This window comes from Chlorocebus sabaeus, chromosome 18 (genome assembly GCF_047675955.1).
Source record: "Chlorocebus sabaeus isolate Y175 chromosome 18, mChlSab1.0.hap1, whole genome shotgun sequence".
Taxonomy (NCBI): domain Eukaryota; kingdom Metazoa; phylum Chordata; class Mammalia; order Primates; family Cercopithecidae; genus Chlorocebus; species Chlorocebus sabaeus.
The window spans coordinates 35,078,922-35,097,970 of record NC_132921.1 but is presented as its reverse complement, the minus strand read 5'-3'; the positions used below and the strand labels follow the sequence as shown (position 1 = coordinate 35,097,970).

At 36.1% G+C, this 19,049-nt stretch overlaps 1 protein-coding gene across 3 annotated transcripts in view; it reads right to left on the bottom strand.

Moving 5' to 3' along the window:
- The window catches only part of SMAD2 (SMAD family member 2), an 89,411-nt gene that overhangs the window by 28,145 nt on the left and 42,217 nt on the right, over positions 1–19,049 (bottom strand). For all 3 annotated transcript variants that reach the window (XM_007974097.3, XM_007974098.3, XM_073006332.1), the window contains one exon: positions 889–978. In XM_007974097.3, coding sequence (XP_007972288.1) covers positions 889–978 — 90 coding nt within the window. The remainder of the gene's footprint in view (positions 1–888; positions 979–19,049) is intronic.

Genomic DNA, 19,049 nt, shown 5'->3' with positions numbered 1-19,049 from the left:
ACTATTTAATGGATCTGATAAAAGTATGCAGCAGCACTAGCAGATGTTTCTCATAAATACGTCACATAAATGACTCAAATGCCAATGAAAGGCTAACTACTTGGGAAAAACTGATTTTTTTAAAAAATAGAGTTTATGCAGTTACACTTGAAAAACTTCATTAACTTCTATGTTTAGAAAATCAAACTCATTTTGGAGATGCTTCTAAGGGTATTAATTCTGGAGGTGACTGAATAGTCAAAAAAGGAACTAGTGTGAAGAATGATAAATACCAACAATGATGTGATAGTAACTTCCTCAGACTACTACAACTCATTACCCAGTTGTGACTGTTTTGAGAACTGAGGTATATATATGTAGTTTACAAATAAATGTGGATGGTGATGAATATGATGAGATGAAATGAACAAATACCATATACGCAAAAAAGAGAATGAAGTGATTTTAAAAAGTAACATAAAAATGAGTTAACCTACTGTTAATTGTAATAAAAGGGGTTCATTAAATATGTATTTATTAGTATAAAGATGAGATTTTGGTAACAAGAAATTTAGCAAAACTGATCATGTATCTACTTAAAAATTAGGCCAACAACAGATTATAATCTGATCTCAAGCTAAAATATATATATAGTTATCAAAATTCTTATTCTTTAGGGGATACAGCAATTTAAAGAAGATTCAAACTAGAATTGCATTGATTAAAACATCAGCTGAAACATTTAATATATTTTTTATACTGGCAAGCAGATATTTTAAATGCTATGCCTTATTTTACATTAAGGAAACATCCTAGGCAAAATTACACTAAGCAACCCCATATAGGTCTTTCAAAATATACCCCCCTCCCACAAGATCTCTAGGATTCAACAGAGGGCAGAATATTCACCTGGTTTGTTCAGAGAAGCTGTAAAGGCCTGTTGTATCCCACTGATCTATCGTATTTGGTGTACTCAGTCCCCAAATTTCAGAGCAAGTGCTGTGCATAAATTGAAAAACAAAAAATTGATGTGAACATGGAAGCATGGTTATTCAAAATACCATGATGTAAAACATGGAGAATGTACAGAATACTTCCTTCACCCAGAAAATATACAATTGCTTCACTTTTTCACAGGCATGTAGTGCTAGTTACTATATTTTCTATATGAAGGAAGCCAATAAAATGGAACATGTGACTCCAGATAAGTCATGATTATGTTTCTAAAATGTGAACACCAATGCCCTCTAGCTCAATGAATCATACCTATAATGCCCTTACCACTTTCCTCTATTCAAAAGATCTAAAACCTCTGCCATCAGCTTTACTAACAGTGCTTCATTTTATAATCCAGTTTTCTAAAAAATTATCTAAAAACAGATGTCATCTGATTTTAATATAGAAAAAAATCCCCATAAAAATAGACATACATCCACAGTTAAGATTTTCAGGTTATTTGGTCATGATACTTTTAAGTTTTACTGAAAATTATTTTGCTCTCTTATCTCTAGAATAAACAAAGAAATAGACTTTGAAGTCATTCTAATTTAGTATACCACCTTAAAATTTTTCTCCCACATTTCTCTCCAGAATATGGGCAGCTCAGAGTTAATTCTCCCTTTTTCCCTACCTCTACTTCATTTCAAAGTAACTTCTGGTCAGTGGGAGAAGGGAAAGAGAATTTAAAAGAAGTTCTGGAATGGAACTCAGTGTCTCAAGTACTAAGTTGTACTTTTCTGAAAAGTCCATTTCTCACATATTACAAAATCATCAAAACTTCAATGCGGAGAAAGGAGTATTTCAAAACATCTTTTGAAGATAAACCAAGCAATTGATTAAATTTCAAATTTACACATTGTTAGTGAGCTTAACTGGATCAACAGTTCAAAGGGCAATGGTGAGAAGTGCTGGCTTCCTGTGGCCAGGCAACAGAACCACCTGGCATCCTTGGCTTTAGTGCTACAGGTGCTGTCACATAGCTATCAGGCTGCAGGAACACGTCATGCCCTGCTTTGGGGGCTACAGTGACTGGACAGTTCACAATAAAACCTGTTCAGATATTTTCCAGCACCTCATTGAAGTATTTTACAGATTCTCTTGCTTTTTCAGGCTGCAAAATTTACCAGACTATAAAAGTCAGAAAAAGCCAGGTAAATTAAGGCTTAGACCTTTTCCTTTTTTCCAATGATATACTGATTTAAAAACCATGACATTAATGGTTTATTTAAAAGATATCTGTCAAATATCTATTGGAAACATATAGCACAATGTAGTTTAAATCACAATAGAATCACCTAAATTCTACAGACTTGCAAGTCTCAGTTTATGAAAGAAATGGTATACAGTAGACTCTTCTTTGAAAATAATTAACAAAAGTGTAGTGCAAGAGGCTATTCTGCTCTGCTATCAGAACATTTCACTCCAGTTATTCTGGGACTGACATGAGAACCAGAATCTAAAATAGAGCATGAAGTTTAATTTGTACTTTATTTAATCCTTGAAAGGAATCAGAGAAGAATAAACAGTAATTGTTAAGAACTTGCAATCAATCTAAAGGCAGACAGATCTAGACCCCAACCTTAATTCGGTCACTTTCCAACTGCTGCCATAGGATATATTTAAGCCTCAGTTCCATCATTATCATGCCGAACAAAAAAAAGGTTTATTTTAAAATATCAAATTTGCTTCTAGCTAGTAAAATCATTACCTGTTTACATAATAAAAAATATTTTTAAAAATAAACCAATTTATAATAAAACACAGAGTCCTCTGTATCCAAGGGTTCCACATCCTTGGATTCAACCAACTGTGGATCAAAAAGTAGCAAAAATAAATTTTAAAAACTAAAAAAAATACAATTGAAAAATACAAAATTTTAAAACTATATGGTACAACAACTATTTATACAGCATTTATATTGTATTACATATTATGCATAATATAGAGATGACTTAAAGCAGGAGTCTCAGAGGCCACAGACTGATACCGGTTCACGGCCTATTAGGAACCAGGATGCACAGCAGGAAGTGAGCAGCAAGGGAAAGACCATTACCACCTGAGCTCTGCCTCCTGGAAGATCAGCAGTGGCATTAGATTCTCATAGGAGTGAGAACCCTATTGTGAAATGCACATGCGAGGGCTTTAGGTTGGGCACTCCTTAAGAGAGTCTAACTAATGCTGATGATCTGAGGTGTAATGGCTTTATCCCAAAACCACTGCCACACCGCCACAGTTGGTGGAAAAATTGTCTTTCATGAATCTGGCTTCTGGTGCCAAAACAGTTGGGAACAGCTGATTTAAGCTGATTTAATTTATAACCTGCACATATGAGAAAATATGTGCAGGTTATACGCAAATACAATGCCATTTTATTTTTAAAATAAGGCTTACTGCAGCCTTGACCTCCCAGCCTCAAGTAGTTCTCCCGCCTCAGCCTCCTGAGTAGCTGGGACTTAGGCGTGTGTCACCACAGTTGGCTAATTTTAACACTTTTTGTAGAGACAAAGTCTCACTGTGATACCAGGGATGGTCTTGAAGTCCTGGACTCAAGTGATCCTTCCACCTCAGCCTCTCAAAGTGTGGGATTACAGAAGTAAGTCAACACGCCCAGCCTTACAATGCTATTTTTATATCAGAGACTTGAGCATCCACTAATTCTGGTATGAGTGAAAAATCCTAGAACCAATCCCCGTTAGATAGTGAGAGTTGTATAAAGCAGCATCTAGATAAATGTAATTATAACTGTGTCAAACTATACAAAGAAACATTTTAAACATAACTAAAGAACACAAAAGTGCACTGAGCAAAAAGAAAAACATATGACCCTACACAGAAAGATGCCATCATAGAGGTATTAATTCTACCAAATTTATATATTTGATGCAATCTCAATAAAAATAAATGCTTTAAAAATCCAGGTATTAGTCCAAATACTATAATAAGCCAAAATAAATAAGTATGACCAGAAAAATTCTAACAAAGAAAAGACTTGTCCTACCAGATTCTGAAGCACATTACAAATTCTCAATAATTAAAACAGTATGCAATTAGTAAAAGAATACACAAAACAGAATGGAGGTTCTACTTCCAGTAATGGCAGAGCAGCCTCAATTAGGCTAACTTTCCTTCAGATAACAATGATAAACTCTGAACAAAATATAATAATAAACTATTTGAAAACAGTGGAGACAGATCAAAAACAGACAAAAGCTGTAGAGAGGTTCACCCGTTAAAGCTGCAAACTGTACTGGATGAGAGCTGCATTTCTGTGGCTGTGTACCCAAGGGCACTCCCCAGTCACAGCTAGGCAGGGCAACTAGAATTCAAACAGAACACTGCAGGGGGTTTGTTTTTAGAAAACTGCAGTTTTACTGACCTAGAATCAGAGGACACATTTGGGGCTGCCAGAGAGTTTGAAAAAAGAAGGAAGATACCCTGTAAAGAAAGAGGCACAAGGGAAAAACATCAAAATGTGACTGTGAACTCTGCCCAAACTCAACTTTGCTCAAAGATATTTTTTAAAAGCTAAGTATATAGAGATACAGCATATTCACAGATGAGTCAATATTAAGATGTCCATCTGCCCTCATTCCCTAATGAATTGTTGCCGATTTGTTTTATATCTATTACAGTCACCATTTCAGCAAAAATATTTTTGTAGCAACTGACAAGCTGATCTAAAATGCATATGGAAATACTAAGGATCCTAAATAGCAAAACAATCTTGAAAAAGAATTACTGACCCATGGATGAATCTTGGGAATATAGTGATCAAAAGAAGCTGAACAGTAAAGTATCTACACTGAATGATTCCACTTACATGAAGTTCTAGAAGTGGCAGAACAAATTCAAAGTGAAAAATTTCAAACAGTGGTTGTTTCCAGAAGAACCACTAGGAAAGAGTATGAAAGAACTTTCTGGATGATTGAAACGTTCTTTATCTTAAAACACTGGTATATGCATTTGTTGAATCTAAGTAAATTGAATATATGATTTGTGCACTTCACCATGTGAAAATTTTACCTCAAAAAAGGAAAAACACAGAAGAACACAAAGAAAAGTAAAAACCAAAACAGAAAAAGTCCCAACAAAAAATTCATAGGACAATTTAGCATATCATGAAGGCATCCTATGAATTGATATGGAAAGGTCTAAAACATGCTACTTCCTGTATTAAAAAAGGACAGGTAAAAAGATCTGTAATTACTCACTAATATATGCATAAAGACACACATACATCATGAACAGTAGTTACGTGAGGTGCAGACAGAGTGGGGAGAGGTTCCAATGTATGTTGGTGTATATGCATGCTTGTAGGTGTATACATACATAAACATACGTATTTTTGAGCCATGTGAATGTACTGCCTTTCACCAAAATTGTAAAAATAAAACAAGAAAATATTGCCAGAGAATTAAATGCAAATCAACATCTTCTCGACACTTCTATAAAAAGATACGGTTCTAAAACATCAGAGGCACATTACTTCCTATACTGCATCATCTAAAGCACAATTTGGGCATTATTATAACAGACAAATAGTAACATGCCAGCCTGAACCCTGATCATTCTTTTCTCACACAATGTCCTTTCTGTCTCACATGAACCTTTGGTACCAATTTTCTTCCATGTGCATTTATGTTAACTGCCCCTTCCTAGCCACCTTTTAACTTTACTACTAATTCTTTAATATGTCTAGCAAACCAGGTCAATTTTTAAGATGCCTTTTGGTAGGTTTTAATCAAGTAGTTTTAATCACCCACTCTTCCTTAAAGAGTCTGTCTAACCACAATGTATTTCCCCGCAACACCCTGAGCTCCCAAAGGCTTTGTGTACCAAACCCAGCAAACAACATATTTGATGACCCAACTGGTATTTTCATAGTACAAAAAGTGGATTATAATATTCCTAGTCACATTAAATTATAACATTCTAAATAACACTGGGGAAGAACTGTATCTCCCAGGTTTTCATTTTGTTAATAAAAAGTGTAGGTTATAACTTGCAGGTATGGCCAGTTTCTAAAAAAATATTAAAAAAAACAAAGGCAGGAAAAAGTTTAGAGAACTAGCACTGATTGTAACAACTATATAAAAAGCCTTTTATACATTCAATAACTTTCACTAATCTAAGATTATGTCCTTTAAAATGCAACATTATTTGTGTAACACTTGAAAATCCTCTTTCAATTTTATTTATAAGGGGCATCTCAAAGTGAAAAAAATGTGCATCTTACAAATATTTAATGACAATTATCTTCATAGGCTAGCTACTTTATATCAAGTACTGTGTAAGACTAAATGGATTATCGACCTCAAAGTAACCTGCAAGCTGTGTAAAACTAGTATCCATCACCTATTAAATTGATGTTAATTGGAAGATTATGGGTTATATAACGGAGTATAAATTTGTCTTTTGGTTAGCGTACGTTTGCATTCAAGTACGTTTCTATACATTTAATATTAAAGGAAGTCCACAAGAAATGTCTGTACATTACTCAAATGTGAAAAACAAACCTGTACAACATCAAGCTGTTTACAAAGTACTAAGGATAGAAAATAGGTCTGAAAATGTTAAACTAAGACTACCTGCTATGTGAAATCAACAATATAACCTAAAGAGATTATTAAGTTATAACAATGATAGCAATATCCCAAACACATTGGCTCAACATTTCCTAAGCTTATTTGACCATCTAGCATCAGAATATTCTTAAAACTCTTATGTACTGAAAAATATCACCAAAAATTGGTCTCATAAATTCTGTCTGAAATTTGATACTGCTTACTAACAAATTAATGTGAAATATTACAATATGTTGAAATAAGATGTAACAGACCATTAACTACAATGATGTCCCTGCATTAATATGCAAATGAACAAGCATACGTATATTAGTATCTCATGCAAAGTCCCAAAGTTCTTTGCATTGAACAGTTTCTTAAAAACAGATTATCCCCCATCAACTGTGTAATGTTCTTGCTTATATATCCAGCTTGAATGAAAAAGATGTGGGGAGGAGAGGTAAAACAGCTATTAAAGTCATAAATAAACTAAAATAGCAACTACATTTGTTGGCATACAGTATATTAATCACTAAACTAACAGGATGACTTGGTAGTAAACCTGATAGAAATCCTTATCAAATTTCCCTAGTAATAACTTTTACAGTAAGTATTTCAGTAAAACAAAGATTTTCTTCATCTAAGAATAAGCTCACTTTTGAAAACTAAAGTTAAAATTTAATATCTAGTGTACAATTTACAAAGTACACACTTGCCTACATATATACACATCTAAATTAACATTTTGCACTTTGTTCTAATCATCCAGATATTACATGTTTGTGTCAATTAATATACTACTTTTTTGCATTAAGGATATAGATACTTATTCACATCTTTGTTATGGAGAAAGAAAAGAGAAGCAGTGAGAAGCTGAAGAAAACACTACCAACTTTGGGCAAAAGGTGGCTCGTATCACAGAATCTCGTAACCCTTTAAACCAGTTTTACTGTTCCTACCATATCTGCAAGATTTACTGCTGCAGTTAGACAATCAATATCGAAAGTAATAAACCCCACTGTTTTACTCATTTGTTATTTTTCATGATCTTCTTGCCTAAACAGTGTATTTTTTTTTTTTTTAAGAAATCAAAAGTGGTAACAACCTAAGTTGTCACCTTGGTGAGATTAAAGCATGCTGAACACTCAGTAAAATTAATTAGCAGAATATTATCAACAAAAGGAACTTTCCTGAGGTTCCAGCTCTTGATTACTGATCTACTCATTCAATACAGACTTCTAGGGGAATAATCTGTAACTATGCATCCATAATTATTTCTACTTAAAATAATCCGTTCATTTTTATATGTGACTTAAGACTAAAAGTTTAAACAGCTCAGGAATGAAGAGTTGATCACTGTAATAATTTTTTTTAAGTCTCCATAATTACAAGTACTATGTGTGGCTGTGTATTTTATCTTCACTACAAATATAATTGAAAGACACAAAATAGACTGTAGTACTCAACTACAAATGTTTAAATGTTATTTATTTATCACATCACTGAAAACAATGTGACTACTTTGATTAAATTTAAATTCTTAATCAATAATTAAGAATTATGGCCTTTTATTTGCCTCAGAATCCAGTCTCTTCCCTATATTGTTTGCAAAATGTAGACAATCCTGATTGAGAAACAAGTAGGTGCAAATGAATTTTTAAGTTGCTGTATTACAGATGCAAAAAACTGTATCTCTTGAAAACCTGAGATATTCCTGAATAAAAACTGAAAATACAAAAGAAATATAGTAAGAAATTTATTTCAAAAAGATTGAATCATCAACAATAGCTGATAAGTGCTCACATTCCTTCATAATTAAGGCATAATTGGGCAGTAATTAAATCTGGAGACAGTTTAACAGGGTCCTTAACTGGCTTAAACCTTCACTCTGTAGAAAATGTTTTTCGATTTTATCTTGTAGCAATGAAATAGTAACCATTCAAAAACAGGGTCACCAAATGCGCATCCCAGTATGTCAGGGTTTCATTCTAAGTTTCAAATCAGAACAGAACATGTCTACATTCCAGATACCCAAACTGTACACAGCTCTAAGTAGAGCTCACCACACAACGCTGTGGTACTGTCATTTGTATAATTTTACAAGAACACACACAAAACAGAATTTTAAAAAATAAACTAATGCCAAGTCTTCCTAATCAATAACATAGTTAAGTCCAAATGTATGTCCAGATATGTCACGAATAGCTTTATTCCAAGGTCTTTGATGCTCATATAGTAAGTACAATTTTAACAACTAATTCTATCACGAAAGTTTGCAGAAAGCTCTGTAGAGCTGGATCCCTACACGTTCTTAAGAATCAAGCAAACAGCCTGGGCAACAAAGTGAGACCCCATCTCTACAATTAGCCAGGCAAGGTGGCATGTGCCTGCGGTCCCAGCTACTTGGGAGGCTGAGGCAGGACGACGGTTTGCGTTCAGGAGTTTCAGGCCACAGTGAGCTATGATGCACTACTGCACTCCAGCCTGGGTAACAGTGAGATCCCATCTTTTAAAAAAAAAAAAAAAAAAAAAAAAAAAGAATCAAGCAAACTTTTGGAGAGGAACACCTCAGAAAAGGAAAACTCAATAGTTTCCAAGTATTTACTCCAACTTTTCAGATACTTCCATGAACAAGCTTTCCATCTTCTCCTGAGTTCTGTATTACAAAAAATTTCAAGCATCCATTAAAGTTATGCGTAAGCACCCTACATATTCATCAGCTAGATTCTGCAATTTGGATTTGTTTTCCTTTGCTCTGTCATCTATCTACTTAACCTCTCTATCCATCTCTTACTTTTTGGAACATTAAAAATAAGGTTGTACCTGGGCAGCCTGGACAACATGGTCAAACCCCATCTCTACCAAAAATCCAAAATATTAGCTGTGTGTGCTGGTGCACACCTGTGCTCCTAGTACTCAGGAGGCCAAGGCTTGAGCCCAGCAGGCGGAGGCTGCAGTGAAACTGCACCACTGCACTCACTCCACCTTGGATGACAGAGCTAGACCCTGTCTGAGAGAGAGAGAAAAAAAAGTTGCAGATACCACAAATCTAGACACTTAAGAATGCACATAAGTAGAGTTCGCGGTTCCTTTTTTCTTTAGGTGAAATTTACACAGCATGAGACACGTATCTTAATGGTACCATTTGAGTTTTCTCAGATGCATAGATGGTACACTTCTCAACCCTGTCAAGATCATCACCCATGTCCCTTTCTCAATGTCTGGCATCCATGCCCCCATCCCCAGAGGCAACCACTAATCTGATCTTTTCACCACAGGTGTCGTGTCTTCTGGAAAGTCTATGAATGGAATATGATAGATATTCACTTGGGTCTAGCTTTTTTGACTCAGCATGATTTTGAGATTCATCCATGTTAATGTATATGATGTATGTGTGTGTAGTTGTTTTCCATTACTTGAACAAGCACAATTTGTTTAGTCATTCTTACACTGATGGACACCTGACCTGTTGCCAGGTTTTAATTATTGTGAATAAAGTTGCCATGAACGTTCAAGAAAGTATATGTCATTTTATAGAAATATGATTTCTTTTTTCTCGGGTAAATACCCAGAAGTGAAATTCTTGAGTCAGTGGGTAGATGCGTGTTTAGCTTTTCAATAAATCGCCAGATATTTTTCCAGAGCGGAAGTATGATTTTACAGTCCTCCCTCTTTCAACGTACGAGAGCTCCTGGTTATTCCAAAGCCTCATCAACATTTGGTGTGGTCAGTCTTTAATTACAGGTAGTCTGATGATTGTGCAGTGGTGTTTCACTGTGGTTTCAATTTTCATTTTCCTGAAGCCTACTGATATTACACACTTTTCCACTTCTTTACTGGACCTTTATCTTCAGTGAAGTAGCCAACTATTGTCCATTTTAAAATTAGGCTATCTTTCCATTACTGAGTTACAGAAATCTTTAAAATTCTAGATTCAATCCTTTCAGAAATGTTTTGCAAATATTTTCTCCCACTCTGACTTATTTTTTAACAATGTATTTTCATAAGATGCTTTGTATACTGATGGAGTCTAACTTTGCAGCTTTCATGGTTACTGCTTTCTACATACTTTAAACAATTCTGTTTACCCCCAAATCACAAATATATTCTCCTATATTTTATAGCTTTATAGTTTTAGCTTTAATTAGGACTACAATTTATCCAGAATTATTTTTTTTCCACTAGTGTAAGGTGGAGTCATGTTCATTCTTCCATATGGATATTCAGCTGTTCCAGCACTATTTGTTGAAAGACTTTCCTTTCCCTACTGGGTTGCTTTGGCAACCTTGCTGAAAATCAAATAGGCACACAGTGTTTATCTATTTGGGGCTATCTTATTTGTTTTTATGTATCACACTGTACAGATTACTATGGCTTCAAGGTGACTCTTGAAGTCATAATTTAAGTACTCTAACTTATTACTGTGTTTTCCAATTCACAAGGGTATCGGTCAGTTTACTGCATGGTAATTCCAACATGTAGGTCTTCTGGGGTTGGTCTCCTCATGTTAAAGGGTCACATTTTGTTTGTTCTTTGTATGTCAAGTAATTTAGGATTGTATGCTAGACACTGTGAATTTTATCTGATGGAAGTTAGAGGTTCTGTTACTATCTTCCAAAAAGTCTTCATTTTTGTTTCACCAGAAAATTAACCTGGTTGTATTCAAACCACAAACTCTGCCATGGAGCAATTCAAATCAGGCTGATTATTTGGCTGTACTGTCTACCGCACACATGTGGGGTCAGCAGGTGATTTTGGAAAAGTTTGTAGGCAGAATCCAGGGCTCTCTTTCTGAAACTCTCCTTGCTGATATTCACTCCTCACTCTCCAGTAGCTGTGATTCTCCCAAGTCCTACTTGTGGTGCTTCAAGGCCAGAAAGACTTGGTTTTGTACTGGAATTTTAGCTACCCTGTACACTTTACATGGACAAAAGCTGTACAACAGAAAATTCGCCTGCGCCATTTCCTTCTTCCAAGTGTCAATGCCCTCTAAAACATGCCTATTTTTGTTTATTCTCCAGTACTTCATGTTATTTTTAGAATTTTGTGCAGTTTGTTATTGAGGGAGTGTCAGTCTGGTAAGCGCATACCTGGCCAAATGAGAATCACAACTCCCTCTTCATTTGTTTAATTTCTCTCAGCAAGGTTTTGACATTTTAAGCAGAGGTTGTGTGTGTGTGTGTGTTTAATGTATTCCTAAGTAGTTGAGTACTGACGCTACTATTCATGAATTTTCTTAGCACCCCTATTTGTCTGCTGCTAGTATTAACAAAAATACAATTGATTTTTAGACACTGAAGCTATAAATTTGCAGCCTTGCTAAATTTACTCATTCGCTTTGGTGGCTATATTTATAGACTCCTTAGGATTTCATAAATAAATAAGCATGTCATCTACGAATAGAATTTTAAAACATTCCTTCAGATCTTTAAACCTTTTATATTTTGTTTTCCCGACTCACTGCACTTGCTAGGTCTTCTATTAAAATAATAAAGACACAAGAGTAGACATCCCTGCCTTGTTCTTGAGGGAAAACACAGTATTTCATGATTAAGTATATCCTTAGCTGTTGGTGTTTCTTAAATACCCTTTATCAGACTGAGAAAGTCTCTTCGTTTCTCATTTGCTGGAAGTGCTTATCATGAATGGATGATGAATTCTGTCAAATGCTTTTGATCAAGTGAGGTGATCTTATAGTTTTCCTCCTTGGTTAATGCAATGAATTACATAGTTTTGCTTTGTTTTTGGTTTTGTTTTGTTTCTGCCAGACAGGGTCTTGCTTTTTCACCCAAACTGGAGTGTGGTGGCGTGATCACTGTTCACTGCAGGTTCAACCTCCCAGGTCGAAGTAATCCTCCCACCCTCAGCCTTCCAAATAATTGAAACCATAGGAATGCACTACCATGCCTGACTTTTTTTTTTTTTTGCAGTGGAGATGGAGTCTTATGTTGCCTAGCCTGGTCTCAAACTCCTTAACTCTCAAGCAATCCTCCTGCCTTGGCCTCCCAAAGTGTTGGGATTAGAGGCGTGAGCCATCACATCTGGACTGATTAATTTTTCTTTTTTGCGGGGTATGGGACAAGGTCCCAATGTCTCATGCAGGCTAGAGTGCATTGGTGCAATCATAGCTCACTTCAGCCTTGAACCCCTGGGCTCAAGTGATCCTCCTGCCTCAGCCTCTGAGTAGCTGAAACCACAGGGGCATGCCACCATGCCTGGGTGGGTAATTTTATCTGTCTATAGAAATGAGGTCTTGCCTTGTTGCCCAGGCTGGTCTTGAACTTGTAGGCTTAAAGCAATCCTCCTGCCTTGGCCTCCCAAAGTGCTGGGATTACAGGTATGAGACACTGCGCCTGGCTCACACTGATTAATTTTTGAAAGTTATAAACTAACCCTGCATTGTTGGAATACATAGAACTCCATTATGATGTATTCTTTTCTCATGTATGTTAGCGATATATTAATCTTTAACTTTTCTTTTAGTCGCATCTTTGTCAGGTTTTGGTTTCAGGGTTACGTGAACCTCATAGAACAGCATTTTTCTGAGTTTATTTTGCCTATAAGATTGGTGATATTTGTTGCACAAATGCTTACATTTACCAGTAAAACCATGTGGGCCTGAAGTTTCCTTTGCAGGCAAGTTTTTGACTATGAAGTCAACTTCTTTCATTGTTATAGGGCTACCCAGATCTTGTATTTCTTCATGCATCAGCTGGGTGTAACCTAAATTTCATCATTACATTTAGTCATCAAATTTAATGGCATAAAATTGTTTATAATAATTGCTTATAATATTTTTACTGTCTGTAGGACCTACCACGACAATTCTTCCATCAGTACTAACATAGGTCATTTGTGATTGTGGGCTCTCTGTCTTTTTCTCGATCAGTCTAATAAGCATTTATCTTTCCAAAGAACCCGCTTTTGGCTTTCTCTACTAGCCACTGATTTCTACTCTTTATTTTTATTATTTCTTCCTTCTACTTCATTTCTATTTTATCTTTTTAGGTAACTTTCTTTCCTAGCAGATTATTTAAAACTATAAAATTTTCCATTAGGCACTCTTTCAGCTACATCCCACATATGTGATATGCTGTATTTTCATTATAATTTGGTTTAAATATATATTTTACCTCATTTTTCCCCTAAACCATAAGTCAGAATTTTAAGGTTTAATTTCCATTTCTTAACAGATGTCTTATTGGTATTATTTCTTATTCTATTGTTGGCGAGAACATACTTTGGATTTCAATCTTTTAAAATTGACTGAGAATTGTGCCCTGTAAACAGTCTCCTGGTGAGGTTACCATGAACACTTGAAACGCTTGTATTTCTACTCATGTTGGGTTTAGTATTCTATAAATACTACGTAGGTAGTTAATAATGTAACTTAAAACTTCTATGTCTTTACTGATTTTTTTGTTCTAATTGAACTCTCCAATTGTGGATTTGTGATTCTGTACCGTTAATTCTACTCAGTTTTGTTGCGTGTATTTTTAAGGTCCTTTATTAAGCAGATATAATTTATTGTTATGACACCCTGATGTTGGTGGTTTAGAGATGTCACTTTACAATCTTCTGACTCTGTTGCTGATCACCTGTCATTCGTATGTTGCAAGCCATTTTTCACCAGCAGCTTTAAGACTCCCTCTTTCATTAGTTTGACCATGATACATCTAAGTGTGGTTTTCTTCTTATTTATGCTGTTTGAGTTGAATAAGAAATCCGACTCCATTTCTGATATTTGATGCTGATAGGTTTCAAGCCCCACCATTTCCTCTTCCCCTTCTGCCTCGAATCTGGGCAAGCTGGTAAGAAAGCCCAGGTGCTCCACCTGTTGATACTAGGGAAATTTCAAACCAGGCAAGTCTCAGAATATGTAGTGTAAAAACCAGCTCACAGCCCCATTCCCTAATCATCATAAAACCCCAAGCCAGTCTCCTATCACTGCTCTCTCAAGTCATTTTTGGACCAACTTGGAAGCCTGCCATGCTCTACCCAGAAAGCATCATTATGTGAGTAATAAACCTTTTCATGCCCTCTTGGTGCATGTAACATAGGTGACATCATTAGTTTCACACCAAAATCAAATTTTATATATAAAACCCCATCCCACATATAGTTCACACTTATTAAGCACCAACTATGTACTAAGCTCTTACACATATTAAACTGCTTAATCCTTCAACAATGCCATGAATGAAGCATTGTTGTCCCCATTTGACAAATGAGGTAAGGGAAGCACAGAGACAAAGTAACACGTCTAAGGTCCTACAGCCAGCAAGTGGCAGAAACAGAGGCCACATTCTGAATTACTAACATTATTCCGCCCCATATATAGTTACTAAAAAGAAACAAGTAATATAAACACAGCAAATCAAAACTAAAACAGTAACACTGGTATAATATCCCAGGTAGGTAAAACATTTACATAACATGTTTAATTATAAAAACTGAAGATTTCACCGTAAGAGGTATTTTCTCAGGAAAGAAAATTTCTTTGGACAAGTAAATTGAGAGAGCCCCTTCCAAATTAAAATAAGCAGCTTAGGTTTCCAAATATTAATAACTAAATAAAAAAGAGGGAGACAACAGAACTTCCATAATCACACTCCTATAAGTCACATAGTCCTATGAGAATAAAATTGACACTTCTACTCATCTTTGATATAGTATAGCCTTTCTTAGAAGAAGGACCAGGTGATGATTGAAAAAAACTTTCTCAGTATTTTCTACCTCCACCTCCAAATGCTGTATTAAAAACTCTACTCCGAGATACTGCTTCATATTTCTGCTGCCTCTGAAAAACAAAATATCTCCCAAGCATAAAATAGTCTCTACTATTGAAAAGATTTAAATATCAATTCTAAAAATGGTCGAAGTATTTCAAACCCTTCCAAATACAAATTTTACTTAAAAAAAAAAAAATAAGCTAACACCGAAAGGGTTCAGGTACATTTACTTTAATAACATAGCTTATCGATTTTCTAGATTTAGTCATATTTATATATATATGTGTGTGTGTATATATATTTTTCCCTCCCAAGACAGTCTCACTCTGTCACCCAGACTGGAGCACAGTGGCACTATCTTGGCTCACTGAAACCTCCACCTCCTGGGTTCAATCAATTCTCATGCCTCAGCCTCTTGGATAGCTGGAATTATGCCACCTGGCCCAGTTAATTTTTGTATGTTTAGTAGACACAGGATTTCACCATGCTGGCCAGGCTGGTCTCGGAACTCATGACCTCAAGTTATCCACCTGCCGCAGCCTCCCAAAGTGCTGAGATTACAGGCATGAGCCACTGTGTCTGGCCAATATATACTGTTCTTAACAATTAAAAAAAAAATAATATCGTAAATGACAAAATAAATATAAAATATAAGTAACATGTCATTCTAATAATAAAATAAGTGCATAAAATCTGGAATACATGGTTGGTCTCTGTATCTGTGCACTCCACATCCACGGATAGAAAGTACTAGAGGAAAAACTATATAAAATAGCAATACAACAATAAAGAATACAGGCTGGGCATGGTGACTCACGCTTGTAATCCCAGCACTTTGGGAGGCTGAGGCAGGCAGATTGCTTGAGCCCAGGAGTTCAAGATCAGACCTGGCAACATGATGAAACCCTGTCCCTACCAAAAATACAAAAATTAGCCTAGCATGGTGTCACGCACTTGTAGTCCCAGGTATTCAAGAGGGTGAGGTGAGAGGATCACCTCAGCCCAGGAAGCAGAGATAGCAGTAAGCCAAGATTGCACTACTGCACTCCAGCCTGGGCGACAGAGCCAGATGCTGTCTCCCTGCTACCTCCAAAACAAAGTTTGTGGGGTGGAAGTACATAGGTTATATGCGAATACTACGCCATTTTATATAAGAGACTTGAGTGTCTCCAGATTTCGGAGATACGGGGTATCCCAAGGATACCAAGGGATGACTGTATATCAAATATAAAACAATGATTGCAATACAGAATGTGATTCCATGAAATTCAACTTTTTAAGTTATATAACGCTTTTATAACACTTGACTTTGATGGTAAAACATTTTTATAATCTGACAATTTTGAAAATTAGCATCCCACAAAATAAAAACTCAAATTTGTACAGCACTCTGAATGTGATAAACTGCTTTTATGCATAGAGGTTTATGTTTAGATAACATGTTAAAATGTTTAGGTAAATGTTTAAGCACATAGATTAATGTTTTATACTTGTGGATGCAAATTACATAAGGCATCATATAAAAATTACAGGAAAACCCTTTTAAGTTACTTAACTTCATTATAAATTTTTGTTCAGTATCTCTCAATTTCCCTATCATCCTAAATAAAAATATAACCTTCTTTCACTGCCCCCAATCCCCACTGTCCTAGCACATTTCAGAGAAATTATATAGCCATAAAGATAAGCAAAGTTCTAAAAGACAAAAGGCTGGGGTGAAGGATTTAGTGAGAAATCTCCTTACATATTTCAGTTCTAATTTAAGTATTATTAGTGATCACAGTTTCATAAGAGCACCAAGAGCATTTCATAGCGCTTCCCATAATAACCCAAAGTCAGAATTGAAAGTTGGATTCTGAGAGAAAAGACTAACCTACCGCTTCACGGAAAACGATGATGATAATAGAAGAAAACTGTAGTTGTGACATTTATTTGAAAATAAAACATCACTGGCTAATTTAACCGGTATCACGATTATATGCAAAAAAAAAAAAAAAAAAAAAAAAAAAGCTTTTATTTCATGCAGACACACGTAACATCCCTTTTTTCTCCCCACATATTCTCCCTGTCCCCAGCAACCACTAAATTTGGAATTCTCAGTTTTCAAAAGGAGGATACAGACAGCTCATGAAACAAGCTAGACTTAGTGAGCTCCCTCCCGCCACCACTCTAGTCATTGCTCTCCAACAAGCTCTTCTCAAGCTGCTTTTATCCTGTCTACACAAAATCCCAAAAAGATTTCAACACTTTCCAGTCATGTCCAGATATCTGTATTAACAGCAAACGTTTTCAGAAATTAAAAATCCAGCCAGAGCAAAGCCAAAATCTCACTATCTCATTAATTCTTTTCACTCTACCTCTTCCAATACTCTCCATCTATTATTCTTAAGGCCCCTCCCAGTTCTGAAATAGCAGGAAGAGGGAGTCTGAGAGAAAAGGGGCACAATCTTATGTGGCTGGCTGGACTGTGATCTGCTGTGACAGTAATGTGATGGAGTCCTGTGGAGGCTGGAAGTCTAAATGCGAACTCTCTCACCTACAGTTAGTTCCTGATGCAGGAACTTCTCAGGCTGGCCTGCTTGGATCACTGCGACCCTCCAACCAAGTATGGCCTCTTGATCCTTTCAAGGGACGCCAACTTCAACTATTATGTCTTACTAAAGTCTACTTAGTCCATGGGGGTAATTTTTCCAGCTTTGACCCATCGAACTCTGACAAAGTGCTGGCCACTCCCATTGTGCCCTTTCTTCATTCTACTGATACAGGGGCAGCTCCGGCCTTTATCTCACTTTCTAGGCTTTTTCAGACAGAAGTCAAGTACCAGTCTATTTTTCTGTCAAACCTCAGCAGACACTGTCAAACTGAGAAGTTCTTGTCAAGTCCTTCAAATTGGATTAACAAAAGGGAGAAATACCTTAACATGTACTACTCTCGCCAAAAATCTTTTCACTATGGGGTCCTTTCTCCTGAACTCATCACCTTTATACAGCCTAGAGGTGAGTAACAGGTTTTAACTGTATAACTGCTTGACTCAGGGTATCTTTTCTGCAAGTCCTGCATGAATGCCACAGCACCTCAATTTTGAATGTAGGTTACTGGCAATCTACTGTTCTCAGATTTGGGGTAAGTATCAGATTTGGTAAATACCAAAACAGATCCTATTATAACATTCTGCTACAGTTCCACTTCCAGGTAAAATATAAGCAGGTCACAGCAGTCCAATGTTCTTACTAGAGCGGAAAAAAAAGAAGGAAAAAAAAAACCAAAAACTTGCTCAAAAGACAATGGAGAGCTATCAAACTAATGAGATCCAGATGAACTAAAACTGCAGCAAAGCAGCTTTCTAGGTGAAGTGACAAATGCCTATCACTTCCTCCCCTGGGGTCATGTGCAGATTCTAGGTGCAGGCTGAAGGCTTGGTCTGAGAAAGAACCTCTGAGGAATAAAACAGTAGAACTTTTGACAGTCACATGAGTATTGCCCCTCAAGACACTCATCAGATCTTAAAGCTGAGGCTAAAGAGCTCATACTTTGAAAGTCACCTCATACTTCGAAAAAGTAGAAGTGAATTTCCCAGTGTTTCAGGGGTTAGGTGACAGTCTAACAAGCTTTCAATCAAAATCCCTGGAAAGCTTTGTTTGCAGAAAGGGTATAATCCAGTGGCAGACTAAACCAAATTAAAATGGCAGTCTAGCCCCACCCAGCTCAATTGCTAATTAGATTAAGGTGAGCATCCTCTCTATCTACCTGGTAAAGGTAGGAAAGGTCAAATACT